This window comes from Misgurnus anguillicaudatus, chromosome 3 (assembly GCF_027580225.2).
Source record: "Misgurnus anguillicaudatus chromosome 3, ASM2758022v2, whole genome shotgun sequence".
Lineage (NCBI taxonomy): Eukaryota > Metazoa > Chordata > Actinopteri > Cypriniformes > Cobitidae > Misgurnus > Misgurnus anguillicaudatus.
In genome coordinates this window covers 3,901,796-3,920,609 of record NC_073339.2, presented here as the reverse complement: position 1 = coordinate 3,920,609, position 18,814 = coordinate 3,901,796, and the positions used below count along the sequence as shown (strand labels likewise).

The window sequence follows — 18,814 nt, the reverse complement described above, 5'->3', positions numbered from 1 at the left end:
CATCTCACGACAGTCATTTAAATGTCTTTAAGAAACATAAACCTATAACCTATTTTTTATTTTATTTTATAAGAAACATAAACCTATCAGATGTATCTTATGCAAACATTCCCATGCTAACATTTCAGCATTGTTTCATCTTGAATTTGAGAGGTTACCCATCATCTCTCCATTTTTTTTTACGGAGAAGCTGAAGGGTGGCTGATGTTAGTATTATGCAAGGTATTTCTAGTATTACACAGAAAAGGGACATAAAACCAGTTTGGTATTTATAGTAATACTTTATTGGAATGATTCTTGTGGTGCAAAATATCACAATTGACTTGAACCATGTCCTCAGGAGTAAGTACTGGTATCCACTGAGTTCTTCTCCAGCTTTGGAGATTTTTGTAGCCTAGAGAGTTAAAGACTTGCGTGTAAGACATTCTCACCCAAAAAGGAGCAAGATGCACTGCGCCCATTCAGAGAGAAGACTTTACCTATTTAAAAATGCAGAAATGGAAGGGGGGATGGCGAAATTAAAGAGCAAGGCGGCTGCGAGTCGACCGCAAGGCTTCCCAGTGTGAAATGCGCACGAAGCGTGTGCAGTTTTGTCAGCTATCGTAAATGTAACCCGCCGACAACCGTAACAATTATAGTTATAACAATACTAAATGAAACTAAACAAAAACATTCATTCCCTCTTATGCACGTGTCAGTCTACGCACAGCAGCCTTTCGGGCTCATGCTATCTGTCAGCTAATCAATAAAACAACCGATGAGTCAAAATATTGACACTTGTAGGATTTCATGGCACATTTCATAGGTGAAAGTTCAAAGTTCATCAGTGAATATTTTACAGAGAGTGGTGGACCTACAGCCAAAAGGAGGAAATAAAACGTAAAGAGGTGCTCGTATCATGAAATCATGGCTTCATTTCTCTTTGCCACTTTCACTTTGTCGTCCCTTCAGTGCATTGTTAAGAATAAAAGAAACACATGACAGTATACAGGACCAAAAATATTTCGGTTATTACACAGGAAACTTTTTTTTGTCTTTTTAACGGTGACCTAGTGGATATCTTGACTCATCAAGATCTCTGTATAGACAATCACTATCCCATGTCTCTTTGTGCAGTAACAATAATTCCAGTCCACTGGCCAACATTTATACATCCTATCAATCCATCATGATTAATATCACATGAACAGAAGTTAAAAAAATGAGAAAATTACAAACATGATTAAAATAGAGGAGATGATAAAGGCCTCACTGTTTATCCCTGGAGGTCTTCTCTGCACTTCCGCTGCTTTCTCTGCTGTTTATCAGGAGGAAGGATCGTTTAAAGATTCATGCACTTTCTCTCTCTCTCCACCTATATTATTTCTCTCTCTCTCCTTCTGACTGTTTTTATCACCTCTTCCTCTAAAACTCGGCAAATTCTTTCCCACACTTCTCTGTGAATGACACGCGGATCTCTTCTTCCTCGTAGTCATCAAAGTTGCTGGTATCCCCTGGACCTCTGCATTTAGGCACAAATGGGGCCTCCACCTAATAAAACAAAAGCACAAAACTTAATATTGGTCCTACCTTTACGTTAATGGTATTAAGTTTCATAATATGTGCTTGAAAAGCACGTTCACATGATAACAATAACGTTAATGATACCGATAACTATATTAGCAGCCACACCACCGGATAATAACCATAACTTTAACTTTCAGCAAATCATTTCTCTTCAATGGCATTAACTAATATTGCATATTTCCTGTAATAAAAATGTTTGTAATTGTTTCACTTGTTATTAAATGAATAAATATGATGTTCTTGTTGCGTTTACAGTGGCTATAACCAGCAGATGTCCTCATTGCGCTGCGTTTCGTGCATCTCAGCGAAACTAGTTTCTGTAATCTTATGTCTTATGTTTAGTCAGTGTATTAGAATAAAAACATTATGAAGTCAACTTCACTGCAACTGCACTGGACAAGTATTTTTATGTAATGGACCTCAGCTTCTCCACAGTGTCATCATTTCAAATGCACGTGCACTTTAGATTCAAGTAGATTTGATTGGCTGTCATTGGTTTATTGTTCATCAGTTGAAAAAAATGCTCATAAAATTATCTCAACGAAATAGTTCCTTATATCTTTATCATTCTAGTTGTGGTGCATGCTATAGACCTTTTGCGTGTTTGCAAACAGGGATGACGTTTTTTGTGGGCGGAGCCCAACTGGTGGCAGAAAGTGACACCTCCACAATAGGGGTCTGAAGTGTTTTAGCGTTAAACTGTGATTTTTAAGGATCCGGTGTTCTGTAGAAGTCTGTTTCCCCTATATGTCTCTTAAGTGTAATGTTTCTTATAACGTTTTCACCAAGTTACGTTTATTTTTTAAATAAATTAAACATTTAAATGGCTTGGCTACTGATATGTGTGCATGTTATTAATGTATATGTATTGTTCTTTATTGGTAAATCAATTATTTTTACAGTATGAATCGCTTAAGTATTATAAGAGCAATACTATCATGTATTCTGTATAATATAATTTATAAAATATATCATCATTTCCTGTTTTCAATATCTTCCTTATATTTTTAGCCTACGCGTTTGTCCTAAAACTATTATGTTTACATACAAATTAATTTGTATAGGCCTGTTTATATATTATTAACACTTTACATCGTGTGTGTGTGTGTGTGTGTGTGCGCCATGTTTATATATTTATAAGTAAACATCATAATTTAGAACTAAGACATAGGCTAAGAGAGAAGGTAAAAATAAGTAATAGAAAAGGAAAAAAAATATGAACACTTTAATAAATGGTAATATTATTGACATTATGAACTCAATCAAATATTTAATCTTTCTAAATAAATTATAAACGTTAACGTGACAAAAACGCTATAAGAGACACATAGAGGGAACAGACTTCGACAGAACACCGGATATCTTCTCTAATTATTTTCTATTCAAATTATTAAAAGATTTTCAGATGATTTCATCACTCCAGCCTGTCCGGTTGAGGGCTTACTGCAACCATAACACCTACGTTTATCTTCAAATGGTGTCTTCGACGACGATATACAATAAAAATGAGAATCATCTATTTTGGCATTCCTATTCTGACACTCAACAGCACAAGAAGACATTTTCTAGTGAGTTATATTGTTAGTTTCACTCGTGTCTCATTCATTTCAACTGTTTTTCTTCCACCACATTGCACACGTGACGCAAAAGTCTATTTTTTTTTAAATAAAACATTTTTTAAAACTATATTTTTATAGCTATAATGTGAACGGTCCTTTAACCCGGCATTGTCTGAAGAAAGGCACAAAAGACGGTACCCTTTACAAAGGTCCATTTAAGTACAGATATGTACCTCTGAGGTACCAATATCTATCTGTGAGTGACAAATGTTTACTTTTTGAAAGGGTATGTCCCAGTGACCACTTTTGTTCCCTTTATCTGACAGTGCAGCTGTCTCTTTAATAGCCGTGGCAAGCTAGAGTGGACTTTAGTCGCTTGGTTTCTGTTTCTTGTGCACAAAGATGTAAAATCTGACTCTTCCAAAATCTCACTTTACAAAACTATAAATAAAAATGGATGCAATTGTGTCAGACATTTTCGACTTCAGGCATCATACAAAGGTCGTTTAAGTCAAACCAGGCATTTTGTCTCATGAGAGAAAAGTCCCAGTTTGACTTTTGTACTTGTTGCATTACACCTGGTTAGGGTTAGCACTGTGTTAAAACTGTGTTTCTCACCCGTCGTTGGTAAATGGCTATCCAGTCAGTAGTGGAGAACCACTTGTGTCCTTTGATGTCATTAACTCCATTTTTAAGGTTGCCGTAGCGTTTTGTCAGGTCCACCTGCAGCAGGTTTCTCAGCAGGTCCTTCAGGTCAGAACTGAAGTGCGATGGGAATCGTACCTGTGGAAGACCACGGTAACTTGTGACAAAGTCGGTATACTCAGTAAATAAAGCCAGAAGATCTGTACCAATACAAAAATGGATTGACTAACAAAGTAACAATAGTAAATAAAAGGGCTGGACGATGCATCCCGTTTTCCATTAAAAATGACCGATTCTGAATCGCAAGACTCCGATTCTGTGTTTCATGCGCAGCTTGTGCGTGTGCTATGGGTCTTTGATCAGAAGATCAAATCTATCGAGTCTGATTCGTTTATAACGTGCATTCGTTAAACAAAATCATTCACAATATTCTTTATTATCATGAAAATACCTGAAACAATGTGAAGAACAGCGATGTAAATATGCTTATAGACATTTCCTGGAATAGCGTTTGTAATGCTACTACTTCGGTGGCACAAATGGAGTTTCTGTACGAGACCGCCCTCTGGCTTTTGGATGTGGCGGCATTTCACCGTAATTCATTAAAATGAATTCATTCAGAAAATGCGCATTTGCAAGATTAATCGTCCCAGCCTTAATAATAAAGTATACATTTGATAACCATGTGTGGTCCCTGAAAAGCAAATCTAGACCTTGGCATTGCTGGTGCCATTTCAACTGATTGTGACCCCGCCTGTGAAAACACAGCTAGTCGCATAATCTAAAGCCCGGAGTATTGTCTGTTTTCGTACATATAGAAAATGCAATGCATCTCGTGGGCTACATTCTCCTGTACGCACATACACATTTAAAAAATGCGGGGATGCACGTACAGTACACGTGCATTCTTCTAATGATGAAACTTGGGGAACATAAAAATTGGACCATACTGACTTTATAATGAGTAGTGCGTCAAAGGTGTCATGACCATAAAAAATGACAAAACTATACAATTGGTGATTATTGCTGTAAATGACATTAAAGGGGTAATAGCGTGAAAATCTGACTTTTTTCATGTTTAAGTGCTATAATCGGTACTTCTAATAACCTAGTAAACATAAAAAAATATCAACCCAGTAACTCTCTTTGGGTAAGCCATTTTCTACAAGCATGTGAAAAATTAAGTCGTTCAGATTTCGCCTGTTTCGTGAGGTAGGCAGCAAGGCCAATTACAATAATACCGTGATGGTGGTTTGTTGAAACTGAAACTCAATTGTGCTGTCAATTATTTTTTTCTTTCTCTGAGCACTAAATGGCAGTGCCATGGTTGGGTAGTTCAGATTAAGGGGTGGTATTATGGTAATTGGCCTACATCACAAAACAGGCAAAATCTGAATTACCTATTTCTTCACATGCTTGCAGACAATGGTTTACCAAAAAAATAAGTTCCTGGGTTGATCTTTTTCATGTTTTAAAGGTTGATAGAAGCACTGGAGACCCAATTATGCCACTTAAACATGGAAAAACCTTTTTCAAAGTTTTTTTTTATAACATGAAAGACACTTAAAATTTATGATTTTCTTGACACTACACTTTATTATTCTATATACCTGAACTAAAAGAGCTTTGATTGTCTCTGTTTTCACTTAAGGCACAGAAACACATGGTGTGAAAACAAACCAAAATATTAAATCGCATGAGTGACAATCGGGTCAGTGCAGGGCAAGGCATAAATATTGCGACTTTAGCCCGGTTCTTTTATTGGTACAGATATTTTTTCGTGTTATCTCCAACATTTCAGGAACAGCTTATTTGTTTTGTAGTTCAACGTCTGACAAGATAACCACCCTATTTTATATAAATTTTATAGCCACTTTTTTGCATGCACATTAACAAGAATGTTCCTATAAATTTGTAGAGTTTTACTGAAAGCGGGGTAATCTCAGGTCTTTCTCAGTCAATATTAAAGATATCAAGGTGATTTTTTTTTCACCAAACGTTCTTTACTTATAAAATGATATAAAATTATTTTATAAAAAAACATTGAACCAGAGAGCTCACCTTTCCTGAGACTATCTTTTCATAGATCTGAATGGGTTGATCTGCAAAAAATGGAGGGTAACCGGCAGCCATCTCGTACATCAGCACACCAAGAGCCCACCAGTCCACAGCCTTATTATAACCCTGCGAGAAGAATCATGTGAGATTCATTTTCATTTTAGAAAAGCGCTCAGTGTAGACACTGTGTTAGCACCCCGAGTCTTCAGAGAAATTGGGACAGCATGGCTTACCTTGCTGAGGATAATCTCTGGAGCGAGGTACTCAGGTGTGCCACACAACGTCCACGTGCGACCCTTGACTCGCTTGGCAAAACCAAAATCTGTCACCTGAAACAAAGTTGGTGCGAATGACGCTGTTAGATATCTGCACCACAAATACGAAAACAGGTGATGTATGCAATACATATTTCTGGATGTAATGATCATAAAAGCCACGAGGGGGCAGTATAGGTAAGATTATGGGGCATAATGAGCTATATGAGACTGACTATGTGCTTCACATTTTATTTACTATTTTTTTTGTAGATGCTTTTTAAAAGACAACAGCTGCGTTCACAGTGCAGTTAAATGTGGCCCATATTTGATTTTTTTCCTTCATATGACGTTTTTGAATGACAACAAAAAATTCACACCGAATACAAATCACACTGAATTTTTAATATCAACCTGGGTCAAAAGGGAATACCACTTATCAACTTTTTTGCAACTCATGTGCATCAGTAAACAGTTAGGTATAAAAAGTCTGGATATTCATGGTAATTGTTTACTTGGTTTATTCTTCTTGTAAAACTAATTTATATATTGCACTTCATGAGATATTACATAAAAATATGATAAAACAAAAATATTGTAAATTCACCATCACTCACTGTGAGACTTGCTTTGAACAGTGACAAAAACACTTAACGTATTAGGAAAAAAACAAGAGATTAAATCAAATTATATTGGTATATAAGATGCTCGTTCAAGATTAATGTATGATTAAGCACTACATGCTTGTGTATGTGTATATCTAAACCATATGTAACTCTTTTATGCATTAGCATGTGTGTGTTACCTGGATATAGCCCTGCTGATCTATGAGGAGGTTCTCTGGTTTAAGGTCTCTGTAGATCAGGTCAAGCGCATGCAGATATTCAAATGTCAAAACTATTTGTGAAGCATAGAACCGTGCATGAGGTTCACTGCATGAGAGAATATACAGAGAGAAACAATGAGAAGATACTTCTAAGAAAAGTTCTTACACATTTATAAAGCAAGTGTTTTATACAAAATATATCCACAAAAAGCCACAAAATATCTAAACAATAATAAATCTGATAACAAAACATCAAACTCACTGCCATATTTGCCAAGTTTTATGCTGCGTACACACCAAATGCGAAGCACCACTTTCCTCGCTCTAGATTACTCGCGGGATTTAACTTCGTGTCATGCAAATTTTTTGCTTGATTTAAATATTTTTAATTTGCACAAAGTTGCACTTGAGGTGAATAGGACGTTTTCACTGCAATCATCCCGCCCGAATTACATCATTAGCATGGCCCCGTGCGAGTTCGCTTCTATTCGCATCTTTCCATTGACTTTGTATGTAATCTACTTGCGCAAATACGTTGAATTCGCGTTTGGTGTGTACGCCCCATTAAAAAGCTTACTTGCTTTTTAAGTTAGATTTTTTCCGCATTTTAGAGTAATAGTAAACTCATTAAATATATGCCATTATAAAACAACTGTAACTACACTCTTAAAAGTAATGTGTTAAAATTATACATCTTGTGTTAAGGTAAGGACAACACATCTAATGTATTGTCCTTAACTTAACACATTTCTGGTGTTATATCTTGTGTTGTCCCTTTTATTTGTTTGAACACACAATCAACACGAAATGACACATGTGTTAAATAACACATAATGTGTTAAATAGTTTAACACAACACAATGTGTTAAAATGACCACATCTTTTATTTGAGTGTATATTTTATATAGTTTAATATAACTTCTTCAGTGTGATCACCCTTTGCCTACACTGTAAAAAAACTTTGCTGCCATATTTTTTTGTTAAATCAACAGAAATTAGTTGTCACAATTGATAAAATATAGTTGAGAAAAGTCAACTTAAATGTATAAGTTATAACAACTCACCTGTAGTAATAAAAACTAATCTCTAGTCAAAATAAAAAATAGTAAGTTGAAATGACTTGTAAATCCGAGTTGATTCAACAAAAAAATTTAAGGCAGCAAAGTATTTTTACAGTGTAGAATTTGCCTAGAATTCGCCATTTTATTAAAAAATTCTTGACGTTTTGCCCACCCTAAGATACTTTATAAACAGTACTGAAGTTCTCATTTACTCTGAGCTCTAATAGACTGCTTTTTCTTCATTATTCAGTCCAATTCATACATATGTTTTACATAAAATGTGTTGCCACAAACATTTTTACCCCAACAAAAGTTAATTAAAATATTTAAACATATTTCAGGTTGGACTAGCTTGTTAAAGTTGATTTATGTTGTATATTAAGGGGAAACTGCCTTAACCCTTAAGAATCTAAAGCAAAAATAGGTTGTTTTCACCCTTTTTTAATTGTCAAATTGTTAATTATTTCAGAAATAATATGGCTTTTAATTACAATTATTGATTATAACTGTGTGTTGTGAGTTTGTAAATAGACTTTATAATAGACAAAAAAAAAATGTTTAGAAATAATAATAAAAAACAGTGATCAAAAAGTCTATACTTTAGACTTGAAAAATATACTGTAGTACATATAAGTCATTTTAGTTTTATTGATGTACAAAGTTTTCATTTGGGAGGCTTTTTTAACACCATTCTCTTTTTTACATCGTTCACTATGTGTGGTGCTCTTTTCTAACCTAATGGCCCTTTTTCTTGCATAGCACCCCACGGGTTGGATTGTGTCAGCTCACTTTTGGGGGCTTTTCCACTGGGTACAGTACGTAGTACCCAATACTTTTTTTAGTACCACCTTGGTTGGGGTTCCAAGTGATCTAAGCTGACAGTAAAATGTGACGGAAAAACACTGTAGATCACTGATTGGTCTGAGAGAATCGTCACTACCAACTTCATCGCTAAATGCAAGATTAGCTTTACCTTTGTGCGTGCGCTGTCCCGAGCAAACCTGTTGTAATCTGTGCTTTGTTGCAAGTCCCAAACTCCCTTGTAGCGATGAAAAACATCCACAGGCTGAGAATCAGGAAAGCAAGTGTTTTCCAGGCTTGTGGTAGAACATTTGCGATGCGAATGTCCGCATGCACTGCATTTTTGCAACTTAAATGAGGCTCAGTGGAGCGCCACGGGTGTTTGTACAAAAACTGTCATGTAAGACAGAGGTAATGATTAACGTGATATGCAAACATTTATTATTATTTTTACATACAATTTTGAGTTTGGGATGGACGGGGAAATAAATTAATTTATGGGAAACGATGCTCCCTCTATTGCTTGCTCACACTTTTTGTATGATCTCACAGCAGTAGACAGCACAAGTATAATGACACGCCTATATTAACACCCACTCTGAAGTGATACTAAACTCAATGTAAAAGCTAACCGAGCAAAAGTAAAGTGAGGGGACACGACCTGACCCATGGGGTAGTATGCAATGGAAAAGCTCCATAATATACTCCAAAACTCGCTTTTCAAATCACCACTTCCCCTCTCCACGAAAACAGAAAGCAAGAAATTTTAGTAATAAACAATATATCATCAAAAAGCAATTGGGATTTTTTGATAACGCAAATAGTTAAAGATTTATTAAAATTAAAAGGAATATTCCATTCTCTTAAAAGAAAAATCCAGACAATCCACTCACCACCACGTCAACCAAAATGTTGATGTCTTTCTTTGTTCAGTCGAAAAGAAATTATGTTTTTTAAGGAAAACATTGCAGGATTTTTTTCATTTTAATGGACTTTAATGGACACCAACACTTAACACTCAACACGCAACAGTTTTTTCAACGGAGTTTCAAAGGACCACAAATGATCCCAAACGAGGCACAAGGGTCCCATCTAGGAAAACGATTGTCATTTTTGACAATAAAAATAACAAATACAGTTTTAAACCAAAATTTCTCGTCTAGATCCAGTCCTGAAAGCGCCAGTGTGACCTCACGCAATAAGTCATGACGTCAAGAGGTCACAGAGGACGAACGCGAAACTCCGCCCCAGTGTTTACAAGTGCGTTAAAAGAGGACCGTTCCGACGTTGTTGTATGTCGAATGATACTAATTAATGTCTTTGTGTCAGTTTATTGTTTACAATGGTCCGCAAATGTGCATTTTATATATGTAACACGTGACCTCCCTACGTCACTACGCGTTTACGTTAGTTCGCGCTGGACCGGACCTAGACAAAAAGTTGTGGTTTAAAAGTGCATATTTGTTATTTTTATTGTCAAAAACGACAATCGTTTCGCCAGGTAAGACCTTTATGCCTCATTTGGGATCGTTTATAGTCCTTTGAAAAAAAACTGTTACGTGTTTAGTTACGTGTTGGTGTCCATTAAAGTCCATTAAAATGAGAAAAATCCCGCAATGCCTTCCTCAAAAAACACAACCTCTTCTCGACCGAACAAAGAAAGACATCAACATCCCGGACGACATGGTGGTGAGCAAACCATCTGGATTTTTCTTTTAAGAAAATGGACTATTCCTTTAATTGAGCTTGGCAGAATATGTCGGGGATGACACATATGGTTTAATAGGGTTAAAGTTAAAAAAAAGACAGGCACGATGACTGATAAACATTTTGTCAATACAGTCTTATTCATAACATGCTCCAAATCTTATATCTTAATTTATAAGTACAATGTTTTTATTTTATGAAGTCTATAAAACTCCATATATTTATATGTAGATGTAAAGGCCTTATATACACGTTTTATTTTGTAATTGCACTTTATCTTTGCCCATCTGTGACTAATAAAGTGCATTGTATTTTAAGATGTAAATATATTTCACTGAACCTGCCGATTCTACGCAGGTGTGAAAACATCTCTCCTCCCTGGACGTACTGCATCACCATGTAGAGATTAGTATTATCCTAAAAGCAAACACACACAATTACATTCATTACGGTTCAGTGTCCTTGCGCATCAGCCGGACGTTATTGTTGAACACCGAATTTACCTTGAAGGAGTATTCAAGCCGAACTAAGAAAGGGAAGCTGACGGCCTGTAGTATCCTCTTCTCGTTCAGAGTGTGTTCGATTTGCTTCAGTTTCACCACCTTCTGGAGAAAATGACCAGAGGTTTTACAAGATTGTCTCGTCATGATGTCATCACTTACGCATTAGCCCCGCCTACCTTCTGTTTGTTGAGAATCTTCATGGCGTAGTGCTGCGCGGTCTCTCTGTGTCTGACCAACATCACACGGCCAAATGAACCTGTGCCCAGAGTTTTCAACCGGTCAAAGTCCTCCAAACATGCTGTATTCTGAAAGAAAGACACAGGGGCAATTTTACACATTTAACAGACAGATTTCTTAAAATACATCAAATGTTATTAACAATACTTTAAATAATGATTGCTGAACTGCAGAATCAACTGCTGTCCCAAGCAATCGATTTCTTGTAGAGACTCAATTCTTGGAAACAACTCCACCTTCCTTCTTCATATCAAATCAATATTTCACATCGATTCATTTGCTTATTGGGTACATAGCCATATGAAACACATACAGGGCCCCATATTTTATGATAATGACCAAATAATTGTACATTATCCTTACTAATCATGTAACAATTGTATGGTAAATTACTGTAAATAAAACTTGAGACCTGCATCTGACACCTGCATACTTTGCATTTATAGCATGTTAGTTAAAATACACTATGCTCAGACATACAATAAGGATGGTTCAGACCCAGTGTGAATAATGCGAGCCAGTTGACAGAACGTCACAAAAGTATATAAATTGCATGTGTTTTAAGGCCTTGCCAATTTAAACATTCAAGCAAAGAAGATGCCTAATAATAGGGCGTAGGCCTACACACCAAATGTGAATTCAACGAATAGATTTAATATAAAGTCAACGCAAAGACACGAATATACTTATATATTCACGCAGGGCGATGCAAATGATGCAAAATGTTTTTATTTATTTATTTATTACAAGGACAATGCATATTATTTAATGTTTAGGTCAATATGCCAGAGTCACCCTAAAAAAAGATAAAAGTATATATTTAAACTAGGGATGCTCCGATCAGGATTTTTGCAGCCGATGCCGATCACCGATTTGTAATCTTCGTGATCGGCCGATACCGATTCCGATACCGATTTTTTTAAAGCTGATATGCAAGCTCTTTGATGACTGTAACTGTTACAATCTTTCTAAATAAAATAATACCACGGATGTTGCCTTTGTTATATTACTTACAGTAATTAGGTATATTATTCTTTTAATAGAGACTCAAATAAATAAGCACAACAAATATTTATTCTGCAAAGAGAAATTTAATATGGTTTAAAAAGGCTTATGTCTCCTAAAAGAACTGAAAATAAAACACTTCACAGACTTTACTGTATTAATTAAATATACACGCATTCGTATGAAGTATAAAAATTCTTTAGTCAAGAGCAGAGAGTGATTTTATTGAGAGATGAATTAGGTTACTGCAGCTTTAAGACGTGAGAGAGAGAGATCGCTCTTTTCACGTGCACTGATGACCGGCTGCTGTGTGTGTGGGCGGCGGATAAACGCAGACAAGCAGCTGTGAGGAAAATAAAAGTTTAAACGCTCAAAACTTTAAGACGCATGCAAATAAGAAACTTTTGGCATGAGGATGCAATTGTCCGTGATAGATATGTGTTGTATACGATGTGAAGACGTCTCACGCTGTTTACCGGAGCGCGTCATCATAGAAAATACGCATATCTCTGTAAAGGCAAAGAGAGATATACAAATCTGCACGCTGCACATGAGCAACAGGTTTTAAAAATGCTTGCGCTACGTAAAAATGTCTTTAATTGCAGCCGCATTCAGGATCCTTTTGATGACAAAAGTAAACAGAAAGATCGGTTTATGAGATCGGCAGATATAGCGAGCACCGATCGAGTCATTTAATGCCATTATCGGCCGATACCGATCGGCGGCCGATCGATCGGAGCATCCCTAATTTAAACAACAATAAAGCTATTCATTTAATAAAAGTACTATTAAGCTAAGATTGATTAAAAACAAATCAGTGCGAATGACGCAAATTGTGCGGTGCGATTGACGCGAAAACATGCGATATTAAATGTTCAACTCAAGTGAAAAATTCACATGACAGGAAGTTAAATCTCGCAAGTAATCTAGAGCAAGGAACGCAATGCTTCTCGTTTGTTGTGTACACAGCATAAGAGATGTCAATGCATTACTCAAGCTCTGTTTTTGCGTGTCACAAGCTGTTCGAGCAAGGTTTGTGTGCGAAATGAATGCAATGCCAGTCATCTCACCTGTGCAGGACTCTCCCATTTCCTGAGGAAATCTTCTTTGGCAAAGGCCAGAAACTCTTTGACTGTGGAAAGAGACAAATACACACACATAGATTACACATTACAGACAAATTAAATCAAACATATTAAATAAACAAATGTAACAAGGTGGACCTGATTGTAAGAGATTATGACAGATGACCATAGATACAAATCTAGCTTGAGGAACAATTGAAAGATAATCAAACAACAAGAAAACAATGAAGGGAAAGAACTAACCAGTCTTTAGATATTTTGTTCACTTTTGCACTCATAAACACCAAGCTCTGACGTCTTTACGATAAATGTTTTGAAAAATCCTGGGATATGGACACTTTTAACCCCTAGGTTGAGCATACTTGAAAATGTGAAAGGAAGTAACATGCTGCATTTAGCTCTGTTAGTGTCTGAGGGAAACCGATACCCAAGCAGTTATTTGAAAACAGGTCGCATGCCATACTTGGTTAATCAGTGTAAATATGCAAACGGTTTAACCTGGGCTTTACAAATGTACAGTGTGAGAAATCTGAGCACCCACCACGCAGAAGCGATGCACGGTTTTGGATTTTTGGATGCACTTGGCCAAACTGACTTTTTCAAAAAAAAGAGAAAAGATTTTGGATAATTGTATTAACTATAGTGATGCCTCATAACAATCCAGCTAACAAACAGATAATAACAGCTATATTTGATATCCGGTTTCATTTAAGAGGACTACTAGGCTACTTGACTTAAGATAAAGAAACGCGTGTGTCAATGCACATGATCTCCGATGGTAGAGATACATTAAAGTACGATCACAGGCAGTGGAGTATCACACAGAACTTGCGTTTCATTTGAACACAGTGGTCACAATCACGTTTTGCTGTGTAGCGCTGTGGTAACCACTGCAGCGAGATTGCATACCTATAATCAAAATATCTTTTTGATTAAGAAAAGATAATATCTTTATTTCTGTAAATTATTTCTGAGAAATGTTTCATGTCCGGCTGATACGATAATTGATTTATAATAATATTGGTGCATCGACAATATCTTGCATCCCTAGCACCCAGCACTAGTTGAGTCGATGACAAGTGGACATGTTCAAAAAATGATAGATAAAAACAATATGGCAATGGAGGGCATTTCACATTTTTCTAAAAAATTATTGGTTAATTATTGCAGTCTCACCTCCATCTGACATGTATGTGTTCAGTAGCACAAACCCCTCATCTCAGGCAACCATCTCAAGCAAATCCACGCAAGGACTCCCAACACAACTTACTGTAAGACAGTACTGGTAGTACACATTCTCAATTCATCCTTATGTGTAGCGTCTGTACCACTGTATGCTGATGGACAATCAGTCTTTTCAATTCTGTGCCTAAGCTATGCCTTTTACTTTGTTCACAATGAGAGTTCAAATCTGATTTTTGTGCAGTCCGAAGCATCTAAAGTTTGCAGGACTTTAAATACGTCATGTACAGCATCTTTACGGGATGTGTGTGAATGCACGCACACAGATTCTGGTAAATCAATGGCAGTGCGAATGAACACAAAAACAAACGATCCCGGACAAATCTTTTCTGACACCAACTTCTTACTGGTGTCTTTGTCTTTACAGAGTCAGAGTAAAATAACAGCATCAAGCAAAGCATTCTGGGAAACAAAATCTGAAGCAAAAAAACAGAAAAAGGTTGACGATGATTTCTGGTTCCCAGAATGCTTTGCATGAGGCTGTTATTTTATATATTTATTCTGTAAAGATAAAGACTTGTTAATATTTAACTTTGAACAAACTCTTGCCAGTAAATAACATACATTTAAATCTACGGTAAGTTACCGGCAACCAGCTGCAAGTAACGCTGTAATTTCTATGGAATTTTTTAGGGATGCACGATATATCGGCCGACATATCGTTATCGGCCGATAACTGCTTATTTTTAATATTATCGGTTATCGGTCTGATAGCAAAATTAGGCCGATAAATGAAAGCCGATAAATGATGGATTATTTTGGTTTGTTGAACCACTTCACTTGCTCATTGCTGGCCATGTGAAGTTTTGATTGGTGCTTTCTGTGACATAGCACGAAGATGACACGTGTTGCGGGCTTAAGAAGAGTATGCTAGTCTAGCGCAAAGACAAGATGTCCGCAGTCTGGGAGTTTTTCATTGTGAAAATAATATGAATATTTATCGGCCTATATATATATCGGTTATCGCCCCCCCAAATATAAAGAGTTATCGGTATCGGCCAAAATTTCCATATCGGTGCATCCCTAGAATTTTTTTACAGTGTACTCTGGTAAATGTTGCTATCATTGTTACAGGGTCTATAATTATAGTACAGAAATTATTTACCATCTTTAGGGTGTGTAAGACATTTTAGTGCACTTATTTCACTGCTTAAAAACAAGGTTATTTTGTGTATTTTGTATAATACAATGTGTTCGTGTGAGTTATGGTTAAAAAAACATTATTTTTCACATACCATACATTTTTATAGCTCCAGATTCCACTCTCTTCCTGAAATGCACGGATTTGAAAAGCTCTGTGTTCCTGATTGACCAGCTAATCTGTACGTTGTGATTGGCCTGAATACTTCTGACGTCAGCCAGAAACGTGACGCTCCTTACCATGTTTGAAAGATTCGGTTGCTATCAGGAGTTAACTTACAGGCTGGAATTATAATAATGTCGGTCTTGTCTACATCACCAATCCCAGGAAGTAAACTGTTGCCTACAATCCGTGTTTGTTGAACTCGTGTCATCGTTTACTTATGTATGTACCTTTTACATATCATTAACATGTACTAATACACATTTACACACCGAAGGAAATGTTAAAAAGTGAATCGGACAATATGTGCTCTTTATAACCAACAAGGAGAAACTCTTCTGTCAATGGCTTAAATGGACACGGTCATCACTAAGCAACTATTTCAAAATAGCCACATATCACAAGACTACTCATATTTTGGTCTAGCAGTGCCCAGGATTGTATATTAACCCTTGCTTTACAAATGTACAATGTGAATTCCTAAATATAATCGATTAATAGTTGAAACATGAAACAAAACAACCATGGATTGTGTTAACCCAATATAAAAATGACTTAATAGGCTTAAGTGTAAAAAAACACAACAGACAGATGCTATATGGCAGTGGTTTCCAACATGGTGCACGCACACAGTCTGTGAGTTGCCCGCCAAAGCACATTCTATTTATAGCCTCAATTTTCATATCTTTATATAAGCTTGGCTTTCTTTATGCATGTTGACATTTTAAACAATGACAAAACATTAACAAGTAAAACAAAAAAAGTTTGAAGTAGACTATATAAAAAATGTAGCCCCCTAGTTTTAGCCATTGCTTACAAAAAGGTTGGAGACCCCTGCTATTATGGGCACAACCATTAATGTAGACAAACCCCCTACTACCCCCCAACTATATGCATATTCCTCTATTTCATATTTACATTTCAAGAATGCATACAGTATTATATTGTTTTGGTGCCAGATGGGCCACACTTCATGCCAGCTGTCAAAAACTAAACGGCATTCGTATCAATGACCAAATATTGAGCTTACCACTAACCAATATTGAATTATAAATGGCAAACTGGATACCCCTGGGTTAAATTGTATGCCAGGTAAACAGTTTCAGTGTGAAAGTCCAATAATACACATATACTAGCATGCTATGGTGATTGGGTTCTTCCTGTTTACCTCATACACCTTAAACACACATCTTTCTGTACATCCAGCAAACATAAACACACTAACCTCTATGTGTCAAACACCCCTGACATACAACAAGACAGGGTGCAACACAAACACACACCAAATCCCCCAAAACAAGCGCTTGCCTTATTAAAGCATCAACACAGTGTTTGCGACCCAGATCGCCATGACAGCATCAGCAGCAGCATCTTTACACCAAGCGCGTTCCCGAGCTCCGATCAGCGTCTGATCGTAACGACCATGTCGATGACTAAACAGAATCACGGACGAGCGTGAAAACACTCACCGCTTTCCATCTCGTTGCCCCGTTTGGCGGCCGGCGTGTTGCCCATGACTCTGGGCCTATCAGGCGCTGGGGAACCGCAGGTACGGAAGGATGCTGCCGTGTCTGCCGCGCCTCTCACGGTCCGTCCGAGCGAATGCGGTTTGCCGATCGGCGTCGAATGCGAAAACAGAGGACGTCGAGTCCGAATTTTTCCGGCGATCCCTTATGAATGCACCAGCAGCAGCAGCATCCGCGTTTAAAGGGCGGACGGGCCGCCAGCATCAAACCGGATTCGGGCGTTCCTGGCCTGCCTGGCTATCCGCCGCCCGCACGAGGCCCCGCGGTCCTCGCTCTCCTCCCCTCGGGGATCTACCGTGAGCGGCGCTCGCGGGAACAGGTGCCGTGCCGGGGGGAAACCGTGGCGGTAAAAACACGGAGCGAGTGCGGGCTCAATGAGAGATCATCGCTCATGCAGCTGCGCTTCCCGTAGCCATCGACGGAGACTCCGCCTCCTCTCAGGGCCCGCCCATCGCCTCACCCCATTGGTTGGATAGACGGACAGATGTGTGGAATGATTGACAGCTTTAAATGTCCTTTTTAAGAAAATTATTATATAACTATTTCATTGATCAGACTTAAGTTTGCATTAAAGTGGATGTTTTGGGAAGTAAATAAATATAAGTATAAGTATAAATATAAGTATAAAATATAAGTTCATATGGTTGTCATGGAGATTAAAGTGAAATGATTTATTTTCTACATATTTATCCTAACGGTAGTGTATACTAAGTAAAGCTAAATTTACTAGGAAACCATTTATCATTTATTTTATTTAATGTAGTAACAACAACAACATCCCCCACACACACAGTAATTTATTGAACTTTTCAGTTTTTTCTAATTATTTGATCTATTCCATATATAGAAAATGCACTCTCGGAATAAAAAGGTACAAAGTTGTCACTGTGGTGGTATTTGTACCTTTTATGTACCGTTATGTACCTCATGTGTACCTTTGAGGTACCAATATGCACCTTGTCGGTACACTTTTTTTTTAAAGTACCGCCCCAATGACTTTTGTACCTTCTTAAGAGTGTATATACTATAACATTTAATATAGTAAACACTAGCAAAAGTCTTAGATACTATCATATTTCGAAAATTACTATGGCAAAAACTATACTATATAATACATGCTATAATTATACTTTGGCTGTAGTAAATACTATAGCATAAGCATACTATATTATTTTATGTGTATTGTGTGCTTCGGAAAGTGTACAATTTGTGTTGGAGTTTAGTGTTCAGGTTGATGACCCGAACACAAGTCATCCACATTTTGACGCTCCTTGGTGAGCACTCAGGGTGGGACCGTCACTGTGGGCATATCTCCATCAGAGGACATAAAAAGAGGGGTGGAAAATGAAACTATGGCATGAGAGCAGAGGGGTGACGGTGGGATAAAAGGACAAGTAGTTGTCTGATGTGATGTGGGGATCAAAGGTGGAGCAACC

The 18,814-nt window shown here is 37.1% G+C and overlaps 1 protein-coding gene across 1 annotated transcript; it reads right to left on the bottom strand.

Annotated features, from left to right (window-relative positions):
* Window positions 1-261: 261 nt before the first annotated feature.
* On the bottom strand, window positions 262-17,846 carry prkacab (protein kinase, cAMP-dependent, catalytic, alpha, genome duplicate b). Its single transcript, XM_073860161.1, has 10 exons — window positions 17,322-17,846; window positions 13,293-13,354; window positions 11,157-11,285; window positions 10,981-11,079; window positions 10,815-10,894; window positions 6,888-7,017; window positions 6,062-6,157; window positions 5,832-5,954; window positions 3,744-3,908; window positions 262-1,530 (listed from the first exon to the last, which is right to left on the bottom strand). The coding sequence occupies exons 1-10, from the start codon at window positions 17,365-17,367 to the stop codon at window positions 1,405-1,407; spliced, it is 1,056 nt and encodes a 351-aa protein (XP_073716262.1). The 5' UTR covers window positions 17,368-17,846; the 3' UTR covers window positions 262-1,404.
* Between the last annotated feature and the right edge of the window lie 968 nt (window positions 17,847-18,814).